This window comes from Diceros bicornis, chromosome X (genome assembly GCF_020826845.1).
Source record: "Diceros bicornis minor isolate mBicDic1 chromosome X, mDicBic1.mat.cur, whole genome shotgun sequence".
In the NCBI taxonomy this organism is placed as follows: Eukaryota; Metazoa; Chordata; class Mammalia; order Perissodactyla; family Rhinocerotidae; genus Diceros; species Diceros bicornis.
In genome coordinates this window covers 13,659,268-13,686,817 of record NC_080781.1, presented here as the reverse complement: position 1 = coordinate 13,686,817, position 27,550 = coordinate 13,659,268, and the positions used below count along the sequence as shown (strand labels likewise).

Sequence of the window (27,550 nt, the reverse complement as noted above, 5' to 3'; positions counted from 1 at the left end):
AGAGACACTGGCATCCAGGAAAGATATCTAAGAGGAGGTGTCACTTATACACATAAAAGGGAGAGAGATTTTTTTCTAAGAGTGAAAGGAGACTCTTTCTGAGTACCAGGAGAGAATGAGTAAAATTTATTTTATTGTGTCATTTCTCTGCTTAATCCACAAGGTGAAATAGAAGGCGTTGGGAATTTGGAGAATATTTAGTGTTCTACAGCAAGTCTGATTTTTTGGCCTGCTTCAAAGTAGTTTTACCTGCTTTCTAGATAATGCTTACCAGGAACACAGCTGTAACTGACTTGCATTCTAACTTTATATCAGTCATGTGGCTGCTGCTAACACCCTTGACCTTGAATTCAGCTTCAGATCTCTCCAGTTCATGTAGAAGATAGTTCATGATGTTAAAAAACAAAATTCAGCAGAGTAAATTTGAAGATCTAATTGGCTTTATTCAACAATTCATGAATCGGGCAGCATCCCATCTAGCAAGTAGAGAGATACTGCAAGGAGCTGTACAAAATGGAAGGTATTTGTAGGAAGGAGGGTGGGGCAAGGAAGTTACTAGCAAAGCAAAAGAAAGGATTATTTTGAGCCAGGACATCTTCTCTTTGAGGGGAAGGGAGCAGCAAGGGTTTTATCCTGCAGATGCCTCACTAGTGTTAGTCAGGAAATTCCAGACTGGTCGATTAAGATTACATTCCTGAAATTAGGTCAGGTATGAACTCTAGGTTTGGTCTCATGGTCTTTAGCCCAAAGGACGCCTTTTTGGGCCTGTTGTTTTTCTCTTTAACAACGGCATTGTGGACTTTATGTTTAGAATATTTTTGGCTTTTGGCATATATAGGAAGAATGATCTCAATCCGATGTTTAGGTAGATGGATGTGCTTAATTTTTAGCATTTCTTTTCTGTTTACTGAAAATAGTAACTTTAAAAATCTGAATTTACGTAAGATATAACATCCTGAAAACAGAATCCATGTTCCACCTTCAAACATGTCAACACACACACGCACACTTGGAAGGTGGTATTGGTAAGTAAACGTGAGAAATTCAAAGCATTTTAAGCAGATGCACATGGAAATTTGAGATTATTTTAATTTTAGTTATTTATTATAGATATGACTTCTTTTACCCCTTTTTGATCTGGGAATTTGCAAAGTCAAAATTAATTGTACATCTGACACAATGGATTTGTGAAATAGTCACATATAATTAAAAGTCGACTGAGGTGAAGGGTAATTTGTGTTACACATTAAGCATAACTAATGCATAACATTTTCCTATCTTTAGTTGAAGCCCTGTTTGAAATATTTTCTACTTCCATGTTTTTTTCTGACAGCTTCATATGGAAAGCAAATTTAGGCATTAAAAAAACCCAGACTCCACTTAGAGTAACCTTTCAGGCAACTTTTATTACTTTGAAGACTGCTTTGCATTTAGAACATTGTAGTAAGCATCTCCCAACTAACAAAATGATCTTACAGAAGTCATTTGGAGCTTAGTTTGGGCTAAAGAACTTTTTTCCCGTAAAAGCAGCCATCAAGAAGACAGCTATACTGTAGGCAAAATAGCCTTTTATGGACCAGTCTGGGAGCCTAATAGTCTCTTAATCCTGTCTCTATGGGGATGATAGGTTCAGAGTTGATATCAGGCTGTTGGCCATAGTAGCTGCTTTCTATCTGGAGAAAGAAAAATTCTTCTAGGCATGAGGGCTGCTGCCTAATGGCTAGGGCATCTTTTCCACCTGGCCCTCCCCCTTACCTGAGTCTACTTTTTGAAAGGAGACAGCGTAGCTAAGCATAACCCCCCATTAGTGAATCACAAGGGTAGTCCATAATTTTAGCAGTAAATGAATGACTAAATGAGTTCTTCAAAGCTAATGTATTTTAAAGCTTTTATACCTTGAGCTCAATGGGAAATGCCTTAGGAATAGATATTTCAATCACTTGAAAGATTTTTTTTGCAGTAGAAATAACTGGATGGTAGTGGAAAGACATTATTCAAAAGAAAAAAGTCACTGTGCCTTTGGAGCTAGTCCACTTAAGTGCAGTCCTAAATATAGTGTATTACAAATGATCTGTGCGACAGCCCTGCTTGCAGTTTAGTTGGAGACACAAGGCATAGACTGGTGAAATATATAACCAAATACATAGGCAGTATGTAAATACTCTCTCATTAATGCTACCAATGCTGTCAACTAGAGCTTTCTGCCGTGATAGAATGTTCTGTATCGGTGCCATCCAATATGGTAGCCACTAGCCACATGGGGCTATGGAGCACTCGAAATGTAGCTAGTGTGGCCGAGGAACTGAATTTTAAATTTTATTTAGTTTTAATTAATTTAAATGTCCATAGCCACCTGATCTAGTGGCCATGGTATTGCAGCGCGCAGGTAGACCTTAGATACTTAAGAATTCAGAGTCCGGAAAAAAATGCTGTGGGTTGGAGTAAGAAGAGAAGATTGTCAAAGGCTTGGAGACTTCGTAGAAAGGAGGGGAGGCATATGCTAGGCTGGAATGTCCAAGATTTGGTCACAATATAGGGAGTAGCTTGGCTGAAGCACATGGCTCCTGTAGGGAAGTGGAGTGAAACAAAGGAGATTGGTGTGGATTTGTGGAGGTCCTTGAGTGTCAGTGCCAAGATTAATCCTGAAGGCAATAGGGAACCCATAGGCTGATACCTGTTAACTGTGACGTATTATGCAAATACCATACTCATGACCGAGGGCTTTCCAATAGAATGGGTGCTTTAGAAAGATTCAGCTAGCATGGGAGATAGACAGGGAGAAAAGACTTCAGGCAGGGCACGTGATTGAGTATTACAGCAGCCTCGGTCTGCGATCTAAGGAGCCCAGTGGGAGTGGGAGTTACTGTAGAAAGACCCAGCCGGCAAAGCGGCTTTATGGAATGAGTCAATAAGATTTAGTGACTGGATAGTCAAGAATTATTCATTTAGTAAATAGCTTTTGAGCCTCTCCCATGTGCCGGGCTCTGATCTAGACTTGGCGCTACATCAGTGAAAAGAACAGATAAAAATTCTTGCCCTGGTGGAGCCTACAGTCTAATGAGGATTGGAGTTTTGTGGCTGACAAAATGCTGGTACTGTTGACTCAAGGGGAAATTCAGGTGAATCCTGTTGGATGTGGGAGATGAGATCAGTATTGGAAACCAGGCCAAGAAGGCCAATGAAGTAGACATGTGTACATACGCACGAACACCCCTCACACACATACAGAAACCACACATCCACACCACACACAACATTTTCATCCTTCTTGAGGGTTAACCCTCAAACGATAATTCATCCAAGTCAGTAAATCTCAGCCAGGTGGAGAAGGTCTCTCTCCCATACGTTTCCTGTGCATTGCTATTGTTCCTTCGAGGCCTGCCTAGCTTGCCCAATTTGCCTTGGAGGCCTCCTGCCTAACCCTGGCCTCCACTCTTTGACCGCTCCTCCCTTGCAGACCCTTTGTTGGTGCCACCTCATCTTCCTAAAGCGCATTCACGTCACTCTGTGACTCCTACACCTTCCTGCTCCCTTTCTGACCTTGGTTTGGCGTGGCAACCAAGGACTTCCATGATCTGAAGCCAGTGTGCTCTCTTTATTCCTCATAGCTGGCTTTCCACCCAAAACGTAGTATGTGTGCCCCCTGAACTGCCTTGCACTTGGACATGGTGTGTTTACTTGGAGTATTTTCTCTCTTTTTGAATGCCCAGTGCTGCCCCTTCCCTGCAGGCTCCCCTCAAGGCTTTTCCTACAAATCCCAGTTGAAATACTACTTCTTCGATGAAGACTTTCCCTGGCCTGATCCCAGACTTACTGACTTAGGATCTCAGAGAGATCTTAGGATCTTCCAGAGATCTCTCTGGAAATTTGTATCTCCTATGGCATCTTGTATAATGCCTTGTGCATAGTAGATGCTTTATATATATTGGAGTTGAAAGACATAATGTGTATTTACTCTGCGAGTGGCTCATTGAGATCCAGAACATAGGCTAAAATGGGAAGCTAGCATGACCTAGATATTAGAACTCAACAAAGCACATGCAGCAAAAAATAAAATCCCAAACTATAGACTAATGTTGGTTATTAACAAAGATGTGAAAAATCTTAAATAAAATAGTAGACTGTCTAATTTAAAAAGCATTAAAGAATAATTGATCATGACTGGATAGTGTATTTATTCCGGGAATTAAATAGATTAATGCATCATATTGATCAAACAAGAGACAACCTCCATATCACCATAGATTCTCAATAGGCAGTCTATAGTATCTAAACCCTGGTGCGCACAATCTCACAGCAAACTAGGAAGAGAAGCGTACTTCTTAGACAGGAGAAAGAATACGTTTTGCAAACAAATATCCAACAGTAAACTCAGTGGTGAAATAGTGGAGGATTCCTGTTAAAAACAGAAACGAATAAAGATGTACACTCTTGTGACTAATAAAGTTGTTAAAATGGGACCAGCTAATGCTGTCTGAGGAGTGAAGCTGGTGTTCTCTTGCCTGTTTGTAGAAATATGAATCAATACAACCTGTGGAAAATCAGTTAGGTGGTCTGTTTCACAAACCATAAAAATATTAATACCCACTGACTCAGGCATTTGCTTCTCAGAAATTCTCCTAAGGAAATCTACTATGTTGACAGAGATATGAACAGGTACTCATTATAACATTATTTAGAAGAATCAGAAATGACAATAATCTAAACGCCTTACAATGGGGAAATAGTTAAGACTATTATGGGGTATCCCTGCAGTGGAATATAATCACTCTAAATAGTCATTAGAAATATTTAGACTATATTAGACTATGTTAGAAATATAGTCCTTAGAAATATTTAAGGCTTTTGATGCCATGAGTATGCTCTTGTGTTGAATTAGAATGCTACAAATTATACGTAAACATTCCCTCACTGTGTCTAAAATCTCCTTTGTTTCTTGGTGGAGGGGTTAGAAGTCATTTTTCTGTTTTTTGGTTAAATTCCCCTCCCATGCTCTCCCCTCTTCCCTCCCCCGCTGCTGGACTCAACAAGGGGAACTTGAGGGCTAACTGTTTCTGAGATACTGAGCGCCCCAGCCACACGGGATGCCAGAGCTGGGAGGGCCCTGTCTTCCTGTCTCTTTTATTTTACACATCACATACCAGAACCAAGGCCACCCCCTCGGTGATGGAGCAGAACTGACTCTTGGTCCTGTATCCCTTCTAGTCCCTGAGAGGGTCGTTCATTCAAAAAGTACAGCGAGTGCTGGGAGATGACTTTAAAGACAAGTGTCTGTTTTTTGAAGTCTGTTTTTCACTAGCTATTGACTAGAGTGAAATATGAGTTCAAATTGGAAAGGATGCGAACACTGAGTAGTTGGGGAGGGAGAGCAAGGAACAGTTATTATTTTTATTTTTTGGAACAGCATTATTCTGGTGGAAGAATGGAGTGAGGGAATTGGTTTGGCACATCAGAATTCTTTCCAAATCTCTGACACCAGCTTTGTAGTCTTGGTTGAGATCATGGAACTATTCTGGGCCTTTTTAATTTTTTTTAATCTATAAAATTACATCGTCAGACTAAGGTTACCTTCAGAGCTATTAAACTGTGGACGTCAGTACTTGACAAGGTAAGACATGTCTAAGAATTTCTTTATTAGGTCTTCACTGCCAGATTATTAGAATTGCAAAGAATTAAACAGAGACTTTGGTGATTCCATACAGAGTAGGGCCACATCCCAGGCGCTCTTCTTTTGGTGCTTAGAATGATGTTGTTTTGTTTTTTCCTTCACTGGGATATCTTTTTTACTAACACCTGGAATTCTTCAAAACTAACTTCTCCGTCTCCATTCTTGTCCAGTTCTTGAAAGAGGTCATCAAGAGTGCTTGCACCCTGGTTTTAGACAAAAAGGATGGGATAAGGAAGAGGAGAGAAAATGAATCAGTTACTGCTATACATTCTCCGAAATGAGAGGCACTGGGTCTGCATTCCAAGAAGGCAGCTGAGTTTTTGGTCACATGCTGCTGAGAGGTAGAGGTAGAAAAACCAACCTTAGCTGTGGTATTGCTCCATGTCACGGAACTGGCTACCCTTTTTTTTTTTTTTTACCATATCACACATTTATTATTTTAATATTGATAATGTGTATTTTAATATAATTGGGTTTCTATGTAATCTTATGTATTTTTCTTTATGCCTCTAAAAACATTCTTTGGAGAAGGAGCCTGGGGGCTTCACTGGACTGCTGAGGGGCCCACGGCCCACAAACAGTTGAGGACCCCTTTCCCAAGGTTTTCTGGGAGCTGGTTTTGCGTCCAGCTCCAGGGCTAGGCTGCCATATAACCCGAGGCAGCATGCATGGCTGGCTGCTGCTGGCCGGCACTGTGCCAAGGGCTTTCCGTAGCCTGTGCAGTCCTTCCAACCACCCTGTCGGGGAGATCCACTTTACAGATGAGGAGACTGAGGTTCTGAGACAGCTGCTCACTTGCTCCAGGGCTCACAGCTGGTGAGTAGAGGGCTTGGGGTTCAAACATTGACTCTAGAGTCCAACCCCTTAACTAGCAACCACCCCAGTTTTTCCTAAACCCTGGGCTGTGGCCCACCTCTGTACTGTGCAAGATGACTTTTTGCATCGGTGGTTCTCACACTTTGGTGTGCATCAGAATTACCACATGGGCTTGCTGACCTTAGTAAATACAGATTGATGGGTCCCACTCCTAGAGTTTCTGATTTCACTAGGCCTGGAGTGGGGAACCAACAAGTTCCCAGGTGATGTTGATGCTGCTGGTCCAGGACCAATCACGCTCAGAGAACCACTGCTTGAGAGCTTACATGAGATCATGTTCAGCTGGACTCCCTTCTGACTACTGATATTCCTGTAGTGTCTTAAGCAGACTTAATTTTTGTCTCTGCCATAAAACTCAAGTCTTAAAGCTGTTACAGCTCTGACTTTCTGTCTGTGGCAAAATAGTGCCTAGGAAACCTATTGTTTATAAGTCAGCTTCAAAACTGTTTTTTGATTGTGGGAAAAAACATAACATTTACCATCTTAACTATTTTTAAGTGTACAGTTCAGTAGTGTTAAGTAAGTTCATATTGTTGTGCCACAGATCTCTACATCAAGACATGTTTTAACCCCTAAGATTCCTACAGAGACATTTGGTACTTTGTTATGATAATAAGACCAAACTGTAAGATATTCAGCATCTGTTTTATAAATACCAAACACTGTTTTCCTGAAGCGTTTACTAGATTCTAAACCATACAAGGTGATGATGTAAACAGAGTATAGCTTGGAAAACCTTAGTAATCCTTATGGAGATATAATCAGGTACATGACTTTGTACGTAGATTTTTCAAAATTTACCATTGGTCTTCCTACCTTTATCCAAATTATAAAAGTCACACGTGTTTTTTATAGGAAATACATAAAACATAGAAAAATATGGAAAAATTCACCAGTCTTACCTTTTAAAACCACTTGTTTGAGTAGATTGCTTAGACTTCCCTGTCAGATTATTATTTTTCTTTTATTATTATTATTCCTTCCTCTTATTATTATTCCTTCCTCTTATTTTTTTTTCCTTTTGGAAAAATTTGAGGTTTTTTTTTTTAGAATTTAATCTGTCTCAGAAACCTTTATTTTTGTTTTTGATTTTTCTGCTAGCACCTTTAACTGCTTTTTAAAGTTATTTTATATTTTAACTGTAAGAAAATAAGATATTGGGTTATAAGGTCGTTGAATTCAGCCACTTTTCTTTTTAGTACTAAAAAACAGAGATCTTCTCAACAACTAAAACCAGAAACCTTCTCACATGTCATATTGGCAGAAGGGACATTTCTGGTTAAAATCTGGGAAGCAAATGCTTGCTTCTGAAGTTACAGCTAGTGACGAAGTCAGATGTAATAGTTGCGCAGTTGCTTCTGTTTTGAAGGTCGGTTTTAGTTGCAAGGGAAAGAAAGTACCTTGGAGCAGGGAGAATCAGCCGTTCCCTATTCCTCGTGTCCTCCAGAGGCGTTTTGATTTTGACAACTCTGAGAAGGCTTTGATGAGAAACTTTCTAGCTAAGGAAAGGCAATCCTTTCCTGAAAGTTGTTTAGAAATGCATGGTTGCCTCATTAACACAAATTTAGATGCTTAATGCCAATAACACAAATTAAATGCTTCTTAAATATAAATGGGTGTCGACAGAGGGCAATTTGTCAGCGAGAAGCAAATTTTCTTAAGGGACTGCCAAGTAAGTGTTGGTCTTGTTGAGAGATCCTACCTATAACAATGAAGCACGTCCAAAGCCAACTAATATTATTTTACCAGCCTCTTTGTTGTCCTAAAGCCTGGCACGGAGCTGCTGAATCCAGGCTGAAGGCCTTAGTGTGTTTGCTTGGCGACCCGCAGGTCCTCCAGGCCTAGCTCGGTAGAAGTGGGATCACTGCTTCCGTTTGCTATGGCGGGTGATGGAGAGTTCTATCCCTCAGGCTGTGGGGGCTAGAAGGCTTGGCCCCTGCTTTCTAGGAGCTTGCCATCTGAACTGTGACCTGCCACCAGGGGAGGAAAGCACGCGTTCAAGAGGTGCTTCCCTCCTGCGATGCCCGCACCTGGGCTGCTGTGGGCTCTGCCCCAGATGGAGCTCCGATCAGTATTGCAGACCTCAGCCTCTCCCGGTGCCCTTTCATCTCCCCACCCTTCTCTCCCCGCCCCCCAGCAGAGGCCGGCTCAGCGGGCTCTGCAGTGGTGCACTCACTTTCAGTAAAGTGGGGAATTCAGTCTGAATCAATTGCTTCAGCTCCCCCTTCGACAGCTGGTCTGGATCGCCTTCTTTGGCTGCATATTTTTCAAAAATTTTCTTCAGTTCTTCAGGAGACTTTTTTACACTCATTTTGGTACCCTGTAAATTGGGGAAGAAATGAATTTACCAAAAAGCTCAAGTGGAGTTTTATGCTGGTGATTGCCAGCAAGAGTTTAGTGCCCTTGGGCTGTTTCCTTGGCATAGGTTGGGGAAAGTAAAGAAAAAGGGGGAGGGAGAGAAGAAATAGAGAGGGAGGAGGAGAAGAGAGGGGGCGGACCTGTGGGAACCGCAGGTATTTTAAAAAGAATCATCTTAAACAGTATTGTAATTGTCTGTTCTTAGAGTACATCTGTTAGGAGATAGTCCCTGGAGCCAAATACTTTTATTAGTAATTATGACATTCTTTACTTTTTATGTACCTGGTCTGCACTGTAGTCTGTGGTCTTGAAGAAACCTGACTACAGCTTCTAGCCTCTAAATGACTGGTACTGTCTTTAGATGGCACAAACCCACTTTCTCCCCAGACCATTATCTTTCATACCATTCTGAAAGGAAGCAGAGTGAATATCAATGCAAGCAGAAGGAGCTCCGGATAATAGTAAAATCACACTTACCTGGTTGCCCTGTAACAGTGAGGCAGCTAGAAGAATCAAACAGGAGTGTGGAGAGCTGAGCAGGATCATGCGACTTTTATAGTCCTCACAGGCACACCACCCTGATTATGAAATTTTCCTTTTGTTTGCCATTTAAGGGTAATTATTAATGGTTTTTGAAATTTAAGCTTAAGATTGCATGAACCTCATAATTAAGGGCAAGATCCAATAAAGGGCCACCTCCCCAGTTGCTTCATGGTTCAGAGTCCCATGAGTAAGCATGGATTTTTTTCCCCCTTAGATTATATTTTCCTCCAATGTAGAATTATGATATATTTACTCGCTGTTCACATTTCGGAAAGCTTAGATATTGGTTTATTTCAATTTAGTTGCATATTTAGCCTTGAAAAAGTAACTTCCTTCACATCCAGGCGCAAAAATACTATAACAGATGGTCAATACTACATAATTTAAAAAATTGCAGTCTGGCTGTTGAAGTCCCTCTGATGTTTTGTACATACTAGGTGGATAACTGAATGAATGAATGAATGAATGAATAGAAGTGTCATTGAGAAGCAGGTTTAAGAAGTGGGGAGAAGATACAGAATAATTTGTGGTTTTATTTGGCAAAGCAAGATTACCAAGTAGCGTGGTCATTTTTCAACTTTTTCATTATTTGTTGTTCCCATATCTGCTTTTTATTTAATACCCTTTTCTTTACCAAATATATTTTGTTAATCACTCTAAAAACTTGTGAAAACACTTGACTTACTTTTATTCAATTGGAAATACTTCAAACTTTTAGAACTGCCAGGATTTAAAATTGGAGACTAAATTTATTTCTGTTAGAAAGAGTTCCATGAAAGAACGGGGACATTGATCTACTACTGATTATAACTCACAAGAAGGGTTTTCAGATCGACTTTAAAAGCACTTACCAGCTTTTAAGCACTTGTACACTTCCGCTCCTGTATAATTTTCTCTGACCCTTCATTATATCACGTACAAATTGAGGATTGAACTATTGGACTGTTATTTCTCTCTGACCCTTTTCAGTTCTAAAATTCTAGGGCCTTATTTACCTTGGAGAATAAATGTGAAATCTTATGGTGTTCCTTAAAAGCTTCCCACCAATCCTGAATGGTTATCATTCATTCGCCTTTGCTGTCTTGTGTTGTTCTTTTCTTTTGTTATTCTTCTCTTTTATCACAGATTATTTGACTTTGGTATGCATCAGTACTGACTATGTATTAACTCACCTCTTGGAGTAAAGATAAGCATTTTCTTTTTTGTTATAAGACTTTCACACAAAGTTATTCTGATTTTGGCAATGCATTTTAATCAAGATTTTAGAGAATTTCCAGTGTTTTTATACTTATGCTCTGTTTTACCTGGGAGGAAGTAGGCTTTTGTTGAGCAAGCATAACAAGAAATATCTTTTTCCTCTAACATCTTTTAAGAAAATTTCAAATCTACAGAAAAGTTGCAAGAATAGTTAGTGAACACCAACCCATCTTTTGCCCAGGTTCACTAATTGTTAATATTTCCACCTTTGCTTTCTCTTCTTATGGACAAAAACCTTTTTCCCCTTGAACCATTTGAGAATTAGTTACAGACATCCAGAAACTTCTGCCTAAATACCTCAGCATCTTATCTCCTAAGGACAAGGATGTTCTCCTACACAACCACAATGCCATTATCACAACCCATATTCAAATTTCCCCAGTGGTTGAAATAGCATCTTCAATCATCTGTTCTCTCAAACTACCACTTGGGAGCTAAAATCAACATGGCAATTGTTATGTTTCTTGAGTCTATATTGAAGAAATGATTTTATTAACTGTATGTGATCTTGATAACTATATAATATATAACTATATGATTTTAATAACTACGTATTATATGACAGATAACATGTTATATATAACACATGACATATAGTATATATGACGTGTGTGTATGTGTGTATTGTGTGTGTATATATATATATGTATAATTAACTCTAAGAAAAACATTGGGAACAGTATTGGTTAATAATACTTTTAGGCTACAAAAGTATTAATACTAATACTGTTAGGCGACAAATCTCTTTTTTCAAGGGAAGACTTCTGATTAAAACAGGCCCAGTGCTGCTTGTTGTTAGAACTTAATCCTTGTAGTAACACTAACAGAACTTGAAAAACAACTAGTGGGTCTTCTTAAATTTTTACTTGCTCACCTCTGTCAGTCACATCTCTCATCTCTTATTTTTCTCTTTACCTATAGACTCAAGTGTGCTGGTAAACCTGCAGTGGAAACCATGAAAGCCACCAATAATATTCTCATGAAACATTAACTAAAAATATATGGAGACAGGTGATAAATACAGGGTGTGTTCAAAAGAGTGCATTTTGAAACTAGAGAAAGGGGAAAAAATGACAGGCACAAGGTCAGTTATGGAGAAATGGAAAGACAAAGGTTACTTATCACCTCACTGTTCGATTGCTTGATCTTTGGACAGACTTAGGTCTTTCCTAGGAAAGCTAAGAGTAACGTATTTTAAAAGCTCCGGATACCAGAGGCTTCCATAGCCGTGTTATTCTACTGGAGTCCACAGCAGGCAGTGCCTGGAAGGGCACCTTTGGGAAGAGGCTGCGGTGTCAGTACCCAGGCCCCACAAAACAAAATGGGCGAGAAACGCCTCCATGGGTTCGTGTTGCCTTTGATCCTGAGGTTTAGAGGAGACCCTGACTGCTACAATGTAGCTGTCCCTGAAAGGGGGCCCCCATCTCCTTCCCTGCCTTCCCTGTGCCCTAACACAGAGTTCACCTTCTTTTCCACTTCCAACCTTTGCCTGGGCTGTGAGTCTCACCGGTTTGGAGGCCTGCCTGTGCTGGCCCTGGGTGGTTGAGTTCCCAGAGGCCTCCTAATCATAGCCCACGCTTATTGAGGGCTGATTTTTGCCATGGGCTGTGTGCTGCCCCCGGACCCGACCCATTACCTTGAGAAATCCCTGCAGCACCCCTGGGAAGCAGATACCACTGTTACCTCCAGTCTGCAGAGACATTCAAGGACCATTCAAGGTCACATCGCTGGGGAGTGGTAGAGCTGGGATTCTAGTCTAGGCCCAGCCTGCACCCTCAGCCACCACGCCACCTGCCCCATCCCAGGGGTACGGCTTCTGTGAGAAGGGCTGGTCAATGTTAGTGTGAGGCCCAGAGGTAGGACTTAGCTTTAAGTGTTATGGGCGCACCTGAGGTATAAGAATGTTCTTTTTCTAATGGAAGTAACATATGCCTTCTTTTACTGGTGGAAAAAAAACAAGTTTAAGAGACCAGAAAATAAATATTTCTTTAGAGGACTGCTCAATGTTTTCACCATTGTAGGTTCCATCCTCACACTGCTCCGTGATGTGGCAGGTTGAGAAGACAGAAAGGGAAGTAATGGTCCTGTATCAGGTGAGAGGCCAGCTTGGGCACAGCAGTGCCTCTGCCTCAAAGCAGGGCACTGCTCCTCCCCTCCTGTCTGCTGAAGTGACCTGCCTGCAGCTCGAGACAACCCGCAGCATCTCAGAGACCCCTTCACTGCTCTTAGGCCCACCAACCAGTCCCTTAGTCTCCTCTGTTAGTTTTTGATAAAAATCCGGGAAGATTTAATTATGGAGCACTTGATCAGAACCTGACACTGTGCTGGACTCTGGTGGAGACAGAGAAGAAGATCTAGTTCTTGTGCTTGGTGAGCCCACACCATAGTTTGTGAGAGGAGACACATATACGAAATGATAGAGGTTAAAGTTGTATACAATAAAGGATTGTATTCGTTTCCTATTGCTGCTGTAACAAATCATCACAAACTTAGTGGCTTAAAACAACACAAATTAATTTTCTTACTGTCCTGGATCTGAGAGGTATAAAGTGGGTTGGCAGGGCTGCGTTCCTTCTGCAGGCTTTCGGGGAGAATCTGTTTCTTTGCCTTTTCCAGCTTGTAGAGACTGCCTGCTCACGGCCCCTTCTTCTGTCTTCAAAGCCAGCAATGTAGCGTCTTCCAATCTCTCTCTCTTTCTCAGAGGATGACCTCTCCTTTGTCATCCATCTCTTTCTCTGCTTCTGACCCTCCTGCCTCCCTCTCATAAAGACCCTGTGGTTACACTGGGCCCACCCACATAACCCAGGATAATCTTCCCATCTCAAGAGCCTTAATTTAATCATATCTGTAAAGTCCTTTTTGCCATGTGAGGTAACATATTCACAGCCTCCAAGGACTAGGACTTGGACATCTTTAGGGGGCCATTATTCAACCTACCACAAATTAATTAAAAATGAATTAACAGTGTATAGGTTATTTATTTGGTAGGGTGAGCATAACAGGGTGGTGTTAATTATGGGGCAATAAGGAGAACTGGAGGGTGCCCCTGAAGCATGAGCCCACTTGGAATGGTAGGGAGAAGGCATCTTAGGAAAAGTAGTGAAGAAGCAATACGTGTGTAGTGGGATTGTGGGGAGGGGAGCAGAGGACCCATCGGCAATGGACCCATCTGGCTGGGGTGGAAACCACAGGTTAGAATACGTGGGGAAAGCATAGCTAGACTGAGTTCCTGAATGAGGTGGTGGAAGCCGAGAGCCACGTGGAAGAGTTTAGATTTGATCTGTAGCAATGGAGGCTGCTGTAGCTAGCAGTGTTAGTTCATACCAAACAACATGAATTGGTTCAGACTTTATGCACAACTTGAATATGACTCATCAAGAATCAAAATCAGAAGCGTGCTTGAAAAAATAATGAACAGAAAAAACCCAATGGACAGGAGGAAAGGAACAGGTTGGGGAAATCCTTGTAAAGAATACTTGAAGAATATACTAGAAAGTCTGAGAGAATCACTGTGTGTGTGGCCTAAGAGACTGTAAACGGTCTGCTGAGGGGTAGGCTCCCCCAGTGTCCCCACATGGAATGTCCAAAGGCGAGGGACGTGAGGGAGGCTGGCCTTACCGGGGCTCTGTCAGGTTGATCAGAAGCCTTCTGCTCCTTCACACACTGCCATTTAGGAATTTCATCTTTGATAAGAGAACCCAAGTTCCGTAGACTTTGTTGTTTAAGGCACCCAGGACGTACAAAGTCTTGAACCCATTACACTTTTATTGTGGGCTGCAGAAGCTTTGGTAAAGGTTAATTAGTGCTGTATTTATCCTTTTGTGGTACTTTTACATCTCCTCAAGCTTTATCACCACCAATTTTCGTTACTTATTGATCTTTTTTTTTTTTCTTGTGCTATGTGGCTTGGTTCCAAGGAAGGACAGATCTGTAGTGGGGATCAGACAGCAGCCAGCGTTTAAGCAAAATCAGAGTGGGCCGAGGCAATCCTTTTGCAATGGAAGAGGCATTTTCCTCTTAAATGCAAAATCTAGTGTATTTGAGAAATGTTGGGATTAAAACTAAAGCGTGTTTGAAGTTCTTTTCTTTAACCACTCTGGTAATGATAAAAGATATGTTTTGAAACAGTGATGTTCTCCTGTTTCTCAGGCCTTTTGTGGAAGGAACGCCAGGAACAAAGATGTTTTCCTGAATTTTGTTGCTGAATCAGGTTGCTTATAACCCGGAAGGCAGCCCTACTGTCATCTTTAGAGTTTGTAGGATTGCCTGATAACTCTGCAAGGCAGCTGGTTGGGCCAGGCTTGGCCAGAAATGCACCGTATTCTTTACCTTCCCTAAACTTTCCCTTCCCTAGTGTTTGGATCCCACCAGCTTGTGCCTGGCCTAGCTGTTCTTTGACTGAGTGTGTGGCGGGCATCCCCTGATGAGGCCTCCTAAGCCAGACCAGAGAGCGCAGCAACTCTCCTGTCAGCTCTCGCTCTGCTTTTCTCCGTTCACTGACGTTCAGGGCATCATTTGGGGCTGGAAAGCTGCTTCCACCTGCTCCCCCATCTTTTCTCTAACATTTTCTTTGCCTTCTCCACTGGCTTCTATACTAGCACATTTTAATTGGAGGATCACCGTGGCTGTTAAGCCTTAGAATTTCTTTCTATGCTGTCATTTCAGGAGAAGGTGATATTTATTGCTTCTGAAAACAGCAGGGATAACGTGAGCTAATACCCTAGTGGAAAGCCTAAATAATACATCTCACTATTTGGGCCTTAAATTTGTATTTTCATTAAAATAATACTATGTACAAAGTTTAAAAAGCCAACAGTTTCAAAAGGCCTTTAATGAAAAAATTCAGTAATTCTTGCCCCCTCTCTACCACCGTCCACTCTTCCAGCTGTTTCTCTTGATATTTACCTCCATGTTCCTAAATAGTATTGTCACATTGCTCTGTCAGGAATTTCCAGACTTCCCCCTATGTTGGGGGAAGTATTTCGCACCCTTAGGCAGCCCCTGTGCCCACTGCATTTTCCTTCTCTACCCCCCACCCCCACTTTAATTTTGGAAATATTTTCTAGTCTTGAGGTGTTTGTCAAGTTCATCCCAAGTAAGCAGTAAGGCAGGTGTCCTGTTCTTAGTTGGGTCATTTGACTCTATTCTCAATGGTTCATACCAGAACATTTCTTGAACACCAAACTCACAAGTAACTGAACACACTACATTATAAAACTCTTCCTGGGTAGACAGACCCAAAGCAGTAAGTACACTTTTAAGAAGAAACCAAGGGGAGTTTATTGCTGTGGTCTTCCTAGATGGTTCAGGTTGTCTTAAACTTAAGCAGAAATTGAGGCTATGAATAAACTTAGGACTTCTTACAAATCTGTGGTGAAGAGTGCAGTCTTATCTGTCCTTTCCTAGAAAGTGCGTAAGCAGCTCAGCTTTGTGAACTGGAAGCTAATGCCCTCTCTCGCCTTACTCCAGTAATGCTTAATCTAGCCATAATTAGCCAAACAAAGAAGACAGGGAAGAGATGCGAAGGCCAAGAACACTTCAGAGTGGAGCGCTTCATCCAACAACGGACATATTCAAGTTTTTTCTGCACTCTTTCTCCTCAGTGACTCTTAGAGCGTGCTTGGGACACAGGATTCAGATGGCTCGCAAAGTTCTTCTAGGGCGCTGATAAGATCAGAGGAGTTCTTGGAAAATTTTTACCTCATAAAATTCTAGTTGTCAAGGACTCCTATAGAGCAATATGTGGCAATTAGGGTATGGAAAAAAAAAACCCAAAAAGGTTTTATGAGAGGGAAGCCTGAGAATTCTATTAGAACAGGTTAACTCACCCAACTGTAGTCTCTTCTAATAACTTAAAAAGAAAAGATGAAACAAAACCATGAGATTGTAGTGAACAGAACTGAGAAAACAGATCAATGACTAACGAGAGCAGGCTTTTCATAAAAATCATGCGTTTCTGAATTTCTGTGAATTAATCATAAAGATAAATCTGAAATCATTTAGTCTGAGTTCTTTCGGGCATTCGTGCATTCACTCAGTGCATACCTTATGCCAGTTCCATATATTCGAGGGGCTGGAAATGCAATGGTAAGGAAAAGCAACGCTACCCCACCTCTTAAAGATGTAGAGTCTAGCACGCAAAGCATTCTACAGATGCAAACTGAGGGAAGTGCCACGGCAGGGAGGGCGTAGGTAGAGGACCCTGCCGAGGCTATGGTGTCCAGGAATGTCAGCTCCCATAGAAGCTCGTACTGGATAGTTGAGCTAAGATCTCAAGGTTGAGGATGGTTTAATTTAGGAAAAGAGGGTAGGGGAGTGGGAGAAGATGTTCTGTAGGTAGAGGACCCTGCCGAGGCTATGGTGTCCAGGAATGTCAGCTCCCATAGAAGCTCGTACTGGATAGTTGAGCTAAGATCTCAAGGTTGAGGATGGTTTAATTTAGGAAAAGAGGGTAGGGGAGTGGGAGAAGATGTTCTGGGCAGAGGGAAGAACATGTGCAAGTCCCCATGGCAGTAGGAAAGAAGATGCACTTGAGGAACTGAAGGAAGCCACGGTGACCAGAGCTCAGGGTGTGAGGGGAAAGTCATGGGAGGTGAGGCTGGAGGGCGAGGCTGGGCCAATAGCACACAGTCAGGGACTTCAAGCAGGAGAAATACCATGACCACTCTGCCTGCAGTGTGCTGGGTGCACTGGGGCTGTATGAATGTGAGGCAGCCAGTCAGTAAGCTCTGGCTGTAGCCTAGGCGAGGTGCTGTGGTTTGGGAGGTGGTTGGAGCTGTGGATGGATGTAGAAAGTCTGGAGGGAGTAAATTGATAGGACTTGACAGATTGGATATGAGGGGTGAGAGAGAGGGAGAGATCCAGGTTGGTGCTTATTTTCTGACCTATAGAATGGATAATATTACTTTTTTTTAAAGGAATTGAGTGGTTTTCTACAAATAAGTACTTTTGGTATACTTTTCTACAAGGATTGACAGATTTGCTTATGGAAAATCTTTAGAGAATGAAGTGGGCAGTGGGAGAGGGTTGTTATTATGGGAGAGATGTGAATACCAAAGTGGGAGGCCCCAGAAGTCCAGAACTTGAAGTGTGAACATTGCCTGGAACTGACAGGTTGAATAATGATGGGAAGAAGGTCATAAAGATGCCCCTGATAAATTTTTTACAAGCGATTTGAATGAAAGATGAGACGCAGAGATGAAAAGGAAGCATACTGTGAGGAGTGTATAAAGCGTGGCCATATTTGAATAGGAAAACTGAAAGGAATGGTCAGATTTTATTGTTGAGGGAACATCCTTCCCCAGCGATCATGCCTCTAAAAGTAAAGCTTGAAATTTGGGAAATTACGTTTTTACAAGATGACAAAATCAGACCTGTTTTGTTTTCTAAGGTGATCGATATGCCCGAACACAACCCTGGCAATTTGGGAGGAACAATGAGGCTGGGAATAAGAAGAACTGTTTTCAAAACTGAAAATTCAATATTAAGTAAGTTTCTCAGACCGTTTGTTTTACAAGATGTTGGGTGTCGCGCGCATGGCTGTGCCCAGCTGCAGCCCTCCTGGTGGAGTTCGCCCCACCCCTTCCACCTCTCCCGCTTCCTTTCCATCAGCCTCAGGAGCTCGGACTCTTCCTCTCACCTGTCTCTCCCTGCCCTCGCTGCCCCTACTGCTTCTCGATTCCTCTCCCCAGAAGGGTTGGTAGAACACACATGAATGCCCCTTCTCCTTTGATCTCCACCGCAGCCTGTCCAGGGGCTGCTTTGTGATTTACCGATGCTCCCGGAGGCGACCTTGCACTGGGAGAGCCCTGATTCAGACTTCCTTCTTTCGAATCCACTGTTCTCTCCACTACATTGAAACACGCTCCCTGTTTCACTGTTTCATGTCTGACTGGTTTTAGCACCAGTTTATGAACTTCTTGAGGAGGGCAGCAGTTATGTCTCCCAGAAGTCTATTTCTCTGTCCCCCCAATAGCTCCAGCATGGGCAGAGGAAAATATGATGTGGCTCACCATCTGATATTTGCTGATCTTCCTACTCCCAATAAGGTTATTCTAATTTCTGTGGAGATTTTTTATAGATTAACATATTATATGAGAACAACAATGTAAAAAAACCCAAAGCCCTTAATTCAATTTAATAAATATATCTTCAGTGCCTACTCTGTGCCATATGCACTGTGTTAGATTCTGCAGATATAGTAGCGAACGGGACAGATACCAGCCCTGCCCTCTCTGGGCCTCGAAACCAGCAGAAAGAGCGTGATGACAGGGGCTGTGCACGGTGCTAAAAGGGCCGGAGGCAGAGGAAGGGAACCCTGGCATCTTGGGTGTCCAGCATCATTCCCGTGAAGTTATCAGAATACTTTAGAAACATGCCTTCTGAACTCAAAGAATAAGACCTGAAATATGAGTTTCTCCTTTAAGGATGATAAACAGCTTCTAAGGAATATAGAACTTCCTAGCAAGAATGAAATTTAAAAAGAAAAAGTTTCAAAGTATACACATTTCCCTGCTTTCTCTGGATAAGAAGCCATTGTTCTCAAAGTGACTTTTTTCTTTAAGAATACAAGAATTTTTTCTCTTTGTGGATATTAGCAGTGATTCTTTGGCTTTCAGATGTTTTCAAATACTTTGAAACTCCATTCAAATAATTGCCTAAGTGACAAAAAATGCTTAGTGAGAAATTTAACGTTTTAGAATTGTATCCACTGTAAAAGATTCAGTGATAATTGTACTAAACTTTTAAAAAAGAGCATTATGTTCAATATATTAAAAATTTGATCTGTCTTGATGGAAATAAGACTGATTTAGGATTTGTTTTTCTTTACAGTAGACATAAAAATAATGTTGATGATTTTTATGAATCTTAAACAAACACCAAAGCTTGTTGCTTAATATCTTTCTCCTGCCTTGAAAAAAAATTTTAAACAGCTTTATCGAGATATAATTTACATACCATACAATTCATCTTTTAAAAGTGTACAGTTCACTGGTTTTTATTGTATTCACAGGGTTGTATGACTATCACCACAGTCAATTTGTGATTTGACTGTCATTTTTATCACCTCAAAAAGAAACCCTGTTCCCTTTAGCTATCATTTCTGCCTCCAACCCTAAGCAACCATTAATGTACTAACTGTCTCTATAGATTTGCCTATTCTGGACATTTCATATAAATGAAGCCATATGATATGTGGTATTTTGTGTTTGGCTTCTTTCATTTAGCATAATGTTTTTAAGGTACATTCACAATGTAACATGTATCAATACTTCATTCCTTTTTATGGCTGAGTGATATTCCATTGTATAGATAGACCACATTTTGTTTATCCATTCATCAGTTGATGGATGTTTGGGTTGTTTCCAGGCCTGCCTTAAATTTAAATTGTGCTTCATGGTTTGCAAAAGGCATGTGAGTATATGAGCCTGTAGTCCCCAGGAGGCATAAGGTTTTGCCCTCCCACCTGTGTGAGGTCTTCCATAGGTCTCCCAAAAAGGTTGTGTCAGAGAGAAGAGATAAGAATAGAACTACTGTGCATGGCTCTATTGAGAGTCATAAAAATATAAAAACAAAATAGCACCATAGTGTTTTGTAGGGTTTTTTTTCCTAGTTGGCAGATTTCTTTTGTAGGATTTTTTTTCCTCTAGTCAGCCCATTTATTTTGTTGGCTTTTTTTCCTAGGCAGCACATTTCTGCAAGAATGGTAGGAACAAAATACATTTGGCTACATTGCCTGTGACGATAATTTATAGTCTTCATGGAAAGCATTTTGATACTATTCATTCTTTATTTAAATTTGATTTACAGGCCAGTGATTGCAATGCTCTAGAATAAATGGGAAAATAAGAAAGTAAAGATTTCTTTTTAGTAAAAGAGACTACTTTGTAATAGGATTAAAGCCTAAAGATATTGATTGACACAATGGTTGGATTACTAGAGTGATTCTGATTTTTATATTCATCAAGAACAATCCCTCTTTTTCTCTTAGTCCCTCTTAGTTCCTTAAGGGTTATGAAAATATGAATTTGATTTTCCTTTTTTTTTTTTTTAGTATTTTTTTTGTGTGTGTGAGGAAGATCGGCCCTGAGCTAACGTCTGCCAATCCTCCTCTTTTTGCTGAGGAAGACTGGCCCTGGGCTAACATCCTTGCCCATCTTCCTCCACTTTATATGGCATGCCGCCACAGCACGGCCTGACAGGCGGTGCGTCGGTGTGCGCGTGGGATCCGAACTGGCGAACCCCGGGCCACCGCAGCGGAGCGTCCGCACTTAACTGCTTGTGCCACTGGGCCGGCCCCTGATTTTCCTTGTTTTAAAAACCGGTTTATTGAGGTATGGTTGACATACAACAAGCTGTACATATTTAATGTATACAACTTGATAAGTTGAATTTGAGTTTTTGGAAGTGGAGATTATAGGTATAAATTGATTTAAACGAAAATACTGATACTCATCATCTGCTCTGTTTATAAGAAATGTGTTCCCAGAGGCCCACTCCTGTCCTGTGTTCTGTTTGTGTGTGTGTTGTCTTTGTCTGCAAAGGCTTTTTCTTATAAAAGGACTAATGATAGTGTGCGTGGAATTGTCAAAGCTGGTTCAAGAGTCTTTAGAAATAAGATATTTTTCCAAATTGTATATCTCTAATCCTTCACCTAAGTATTAATTGCATATTCGTGGTCTTTTCCAAACTTTATTTATCTATCATGCTTAGTTTTTTATAGTATTTTATTGTAGCATAACTTTTCATGTATCTAGCCTTCGTGTCTATTATTTGGGCATATAATTTTTAATTGAGTTAAGGAACCTCAATCTACTAATTCATTACCTATTGTTAAACATTTCAGGTTGTTAGTTTCGGCGTTTTGTTAGAAAAACGCTGATGCGAGCATCTTGACACATTGTTTTTGTTCTTTTGATTGTTTCCTTAGGATAGATTTCCAGGAGTAAGACTGTTAGGTCAAAGAGCAAGAACACTTTTATGACTGCTAATTCTGCCACATTGTTGGGAGGAAGAGGTGAACCAGTTCATAATGACATTAACTGTACTGTAGTGTTCTTGCTTTCTTTAGTCTTTTTGCTAGCACTTAAACATGGGAAGGGAGGGATCTACCAGCCTACTGTATTACCTAAATGATCTAAACCAGAGGTTGGTAAACTCTTTATGTAAAAGGCCAGATAGTAAATATTTTCAACTTTGGGGCCATATGGTCTTTGATGCAACTACTCAACTCTGCCCTTGTAGTGTAAAAGCAGCCATAGGCAACTATGTAAATAAACGAGCATGGCTGTGTTCCAATAAACCTTTCTTTATGGGCACTGAAATGTGAATTTCATGTAATTTTAAAGCATCATGAAATATTATTCTTTTTTGATTTTTTTCAACCATTTGAAAATGTAAAAACCATTCTTAGTTCAAGGGCTGACCAAAAACAGTCAGGGGAATCCTGTTATGCCTCGGGGTTGCCATGGCTTGCGGTACTCTGGTCTAAACAGAAGCAGCACAGGTGGAATGAAGGGCATGGCCGAGGCATTAAGGCTACTCTCCTCCTGGGGAGGGTTCAAGGACATCTCCCCACTGGTCCACTTGGCTGCCTAAATATCCTATTTAGTGACAGAGTAAGGCCAAGAGGGCTTTTATAAGCCATTTGATCCAAGCTCTGCATTTTCCAGTTGAGGAAGTGGAGGGCTCAGAGCTGAAGTGGCTCACAGTTGGTGGGTGGTCAGAACAGGCCCAGGACATTCTTCTTACCTAGTTTCTAGTCTTCTACTGAAACACATGGCCCTGGCTCCACAGCCCACCATTACAATCACTCTCTGAAATGTAATCCTTAAAACACACATTTTATGATTGTTAAACTTGTCAAATGCTCTACCCTTCAGATCTGTACATTTTATTGCATATAAATTACACTTCAATTTAAAAAAAACCTACATTTTATCTGGGAATGTACATGCTAAGACTTGTCTCCGTATAGTGATACTATTACTTGGTTGATTAACTCAATAGATGATTTTTGAAAAGCAGGGAGAAATGGCACAGAACAGTTAAGTATTAAATGGGGAGCTTTGAAGAGTGAGAAATCTAGAATGAGGGGTGGCTAGAGGTGGAGGGGATCAGGCTCAGGTGAGGGGGAGTCAGGGAGAACACCGAGGAATTTTGTTATTAGAGGGTTTTAAGACTCCAAAAATAAACTTTATCATTTTGCTTGTGGCTCTCAACTGAGTGCAAGAGATAGGAACATCATAAAGTGGAAAACAATTCAGACCAGGTTCAGAGCTCATTCAGGGGACAGCTGACAACTTGTTTGATAGTGTTTCCAAAATATTACAGGCCCCAGGCTTAATTTTTTGGTCAGGTCCCAGACATGTTGCCACGACATCCGGGAAGGGAAACAAGTCTTTGTCCGTGCTGAGTGTGGTTTTCAAACCAAACTGCCACCTACCAGAAAGCACACGTTTTTTGGGCCGTTTAGGTCACATGTTTGAGTACTGCACAGTCTGGTGTATGTGCACTGGTAGGAAGGCTTGAGTAAACCCAGTTTAAAGCAGTCTCGAATTCTATGTGCAATTTGTGTAACTCTGCCCTCCAAATCAGCACCCAAATGGGTAGGGAGCCCTGGCCTTTAGAAACAGGAATGCGCAGAGGTGGAAGGGTGCAGAGGAGGCCGAGCGCTCTGGGAGGCGTAGGAGAGAAAGGGCCAACCCATGAGCACAGTGCTGGGCTGTGGGGTCGTTAAAAGCGAGTGGCTGCCATTTTGCCCTCTAGAGGTGTCAGGTCCAGTGGAGAATGCAGCAGGACACATGGGAAGGAATCAGGAGCCCCCTGCAGTGCAGTGTACGCAACAGTGCAGGAGACCAGGTCCTGGTGATTTCCCCTCTGAGTTCTGAGAAGATGACCTTCATCCTCAGGGCAGACGACACGGGACAGTGAGACGATGCAGGCAAGTGTCAGCTGGCAGAGGAGGCTGGGGAGAGTGCCTTAGGGTGATGCCACAGGGAATGTGGCAGAGACCAGGGTGCAGGAGGCCAGCGAAGCCGGCTGGACACCGCAGGTGGGAATTGAATGCTTTAGGAAAAGACTTCATTCCTTTCGGGGACCTTCTCTGCATTTTCTCATAATAAGAAGAAAGACTTGACTAAAACACTTGTTCTGCTTTACTGTAAGAGAAAAAGGTTTTTGTTCTGAAAAAAACAGAGGCAAAAGACCAATTAGGAAATATTGAGTGAGTCCCAGTGTTAAGGATCTGGGTCAAATTCATGGCATTGGAAATGCAGAGTGGTTCAATCTCAGATTTGAAAGAACTGACAGAAATAGGGATAAGGGGGAACAAATTTTCACAGGCTAGAAAAATTGCTTTTGCTTTCTTATCTCTTATGAAAGCATTGATAGAGAAAGACTGCTTCTAGCTCCTGGTGTGATTAGATTTTTAGGAAGTTTAAGAAAAAAACCACGCCACATAAAAAGCCTTGGCTGGGTTAATGAGGTAATTTACAAAACAGTTTAAAAGAGGTCACCAGGGATTTAGGGATGCTGAAAGTCCCTGCCACGGTAATTTGTTGTGCTGAGATACAAATTTGAAAGGAGTGTGATGGGCCTCGGGAGAGGAGTGTGCCGGCTGCCCAGCCTCCCTGCCTCCCCACGGACGGTCCACACTGCAGGGCGGCTCTCTCCCCTGCTTATTGCCTTTTGCTGGGGAACATGCTTGCTAAAGTGTATTCGTTAAAATGGAGGCTTGCAGGTCTGGGACACAGCTCCTTTAATCATAACAACAGATGGCATTTATGTCCCCCTTACTGGACCTGCACTGTCCCAAGTACTTCACCCATGGGAACTAGTGGAGTGGTGAACAGCCCAGACCCTGGAGCCACACTGCGCCATCAGAGGCCCCTCCAGCCTCAGCTCTCAGTCACTGCCTGTGTAGCTCCTTCCCTGCACTACGCCTCAGTTTCTGCATCTGTAAAATGGATGTCAGAATAGCTCCTGCCTCATGGGATTCTTGTGAGGGTTAAATCAGTTATACATGTGCGTCCTTAGAACAGTGCCAGGCACAAAAAAAGCACTATTCAAGGTGGCTGTTTTTTAGGATTGTAAATGTGAAGAGTTCATTGTATCAACCTGTGATTCTCTCAAAGCTCGGGGTAAACTTCAGTCAGTGACCTCGTATTAAGAATGGGGTCCCGGGGCTGGCCCGGTGGCATAGTGGTTAAGTTCAGTTTGCTCCACTTTGGCGGCCTGGGTTCAAGGGTTCAGATCCTGGGTGTGGACCTACACCACTCATCAAACCATGCTGTGGTGGCATCCCACATACAAAAATAGAGGAAGATGGGCACAGATGTTAGCTCAGGGCCACTCTTCCTCAAGCAAAAAGAGAAAGATTGACAAGAGGTGTTAGCTCAGGGCCAATCCTCCTCGCCACTTCCCCAGGCAGTGGGAAGGCAGCCTGAGGAGAGGGTCAGGCAGCCCCTTTGTCTTGCAGGTTCTCTCCAGTCTCTGTTCTGGTGTCTTTGCTCCCCACCTGCTAATGTGGACTAGCAGAAGAATACAGAAAATCTAAGAAAAGAGATGTTGAAAATGAGATAAGAATACTAAATGGGGGGGAAGAAAGAGATACAAGCAATGAAAAAGAACGTAACTTTGCAATGTAGAGTTAAAGGCAAAGAGTAGCATTGTTAAACTACAAAATTAGCATTTTTATTTCATTGAGATAAAAGCAGATCATGATAAGTAAGATGAAGGAAAGGGGAGGAGTTTAGATACTTAAAAGAAATGAGATGTTTTATAAAAATTAAAAGAATGACATACTAAAATCCCGAAGTAATAAATGAAGAAGGAGAAAGACAGTGGCTGGCTCTGACTGTCCACTTTCTAAGCACCAGAAGTTAACACATTGTGTGCATCATTTCAGTTATTCCTCTCAGTGCCCCTAGGGCCCAGTCACATTTTTCATGAGAGAAAGGAATCTTAGCAAGGTTAAGTCACTTGTTAGAAAGTCACTGAGCTGATTTCAGAGCCTGAACTGTTGACCACCTCACTTTACTGAATAGCTGGACCTTAATCACAGAGAGGATGAGAAAACCCAAACAGCTCCCAGAGCTGAGAGCTGCCTCGTGCCGAGAGTCCTAAGATAGGGTTCTGCAGGTTTCAGGAGGAGTATCTTCTGGGGGGAGAGCAGGGGGCACAGAAAGTGAAGAGCCACCCGTGCTTCTGAAAGCCAATCTGAAACTGTGTGCTTGACTTGAGGAGGGACACAAGTGATGAAGTTAACAAAAAAAAGCAGTTGAAAGATCTGCAATTAACTTTGAGAGGACTCTGATTCCCCTCTGACCTCTGACTTTGATCTTTTCCTCCTATAGTCCAAAATTTCTTCTCTGCTTCCTTCATTACAACAGATGACTTAGCAAATCCAATAATGGAGTCTGCCAATATTAACAGAGATGGTGAGGAAAATGGCAAAAATCTCCAAATTAGGATATAAAGAATTATATCTTGGAGTCATCAGGACTTGCAAGATATCGTGCAAACTTTAAAGAAATTATTTTATTGAGGTCATAATAATTTATGACATTGTGAGATTTCAGTTGTACATTATTATTTATCAGTCACCGTATATATGTGCCCCTTTACCCCTTATGTCCACCCCCCAACCCTCTTCCCCTCTGGCAACCACTAATCTGTTCTCTTTGTCCATGTGTTTGTTTATCTTCCACAGATGAGTGAAATCACGTGGTGTTCGTCTTTCTCTGTCTGGCTTATTTCACTTAACATAATACCCTCCAGGTCCATCCATGTTGTTGCAAATGGGACGATTTTGTCTTTTTTTATGGCTGAGTAATATTCTATTGTATGTATATACCACATCTTCTTTATCCATTCATCCATAGAGGGGCACTTGCATTGCTTCCACATCTTGGCTATTGTGAATAATGCTGCAATGAACATAGGGTTGTATAAGTCTCTTTGAATTGTTGATTTCAAGTTCTTTGGATAAATACGCAGTAGTGGGATAGCTGGGTCGTATGGTACTTCTATTTTTAATTTTTTGAGAAGTCTCTATACTGTTTTCCGTAGTGGCTGCACCAGTTTACATTCCCACCAGCAGTGTATGAGGGTTCCCTTTTCTCCACGTTCTCTCCAACACTTGTTATTTTTTGTCTTGGTGATTTTAGCTGTTCTAACGGGTGTAAGGTGATATCTTAGTGTAGTTTTGATTTGCATTTCCCTAATGATTAGTGATGTTGAACATCTTTTCATGTGCCTGTTGGCCATCTGTATATCTTCTTTGGAAAAATGTCTGTTCATATCCTCTGCCCATTTTTTGACCAGGTTGTTTGTTTTCTTGTTGTTGAATTGTGTGAGTTCTTTATATATTTTGGAGATTAACCCCTTTTCAGATATATGGTTTGCAAATATTTTCTCCCAGTTGGTGGGTTGACTTTTTGTTTTGTTCCTGGTTTCCTTTGCCTTGCAGAAGCTCTTTAGTCTGATGAAGTCCCATTTGTTTATTTTTTCTTTTGTTTCCCTTGCGCGAGTAGACATTGTATTCGAAAAGATGCTTCTAAGACCAATGTCAAAGAGTGTACTGCCTATATTTCCTTCTAGGAGTTTTATGGTTTCACATCTTACCTTCAAGTCTTTAATCCATTTTGAGTTAATTTTTGTGTATGGCAAAATATAGTGGTCTACTTTCATTCTTTTGCATGTGGCTGTCCATTTTCCCAGCACCATTTATTGAAGAGACTTTCCTTTCTCCATTGTATGTTCTTGGCTCCTTTGTCGAAGATTAGCTGCCCATAGATGTGTGGTTTTATTTCTGGGCTTTCAATTCTGTTCCATTGATCTGTGTGT

The 27,550-nt window shown here is 41.5% G+C and overlaps 2 protein-coding genes across 4 annotated transcripts in view; one reads left to right on the top strand and one right to left on the bottom strand.

Annotated features, from left to right (window-relative positions):
- The window catches only part of CTPS2 (CTP synthase 2), a 97,915-nt gene that overhangs the window by 40,183 nt on the left and 30,182 nt on the right, over positions 1–27,550 (top strand). For all 3 annotated transcript variants that reach the window (XM_058535497.1, XM_058535498.1, XM_058535499.1), the window contains exon 14: positions 18,093–18,189. In XM_058535497.1, the coding sequence (XP_058391480.1) occupies positions 18,093–18,189 (97 nt within the window). The remainder of the gene's footprint in view (positions 1–18,092; positions 18,190–27,550) is intronic.
- Positions 5,619–8,905, bottom strand: S100G (S100 calcium binding protein G). Its single transcript, XM_058535500.1, has 2 exons — positions 8,721–8,905; positions 5,619–5,871 (listed from the first exon to the last, which is right to left on the bottom strand). The coding sequence occupies exons 1-2, from the start codon at positions 8,853–8,855 to the stop codon at positions 5,767–5,769; spliced, it is 240 nt and encodes a 79-aa protein (XP_058391483.1). The 5' UTR covers positions 8,856–8,905; the 3' UTR covers positions 5,619–5,766.

Excerpts from the sequence above, each read along its gene's own strand:
- S100G (XM_058535500.1), bottom strand. The coding sequence starts at position 8,855 with ATGAGTGTAAAAAAGTCTCCTGAAGAACTGAAGAAAATTTTTGAAAAA. Across the intron at positions 5,872-8,720 it reads AATTCCCCACTTTACTGAAA|GGTGCAAGCACTCTTGATGA; the intron begins GTGAGTGCACCA and ends GTCTAAAACCAG.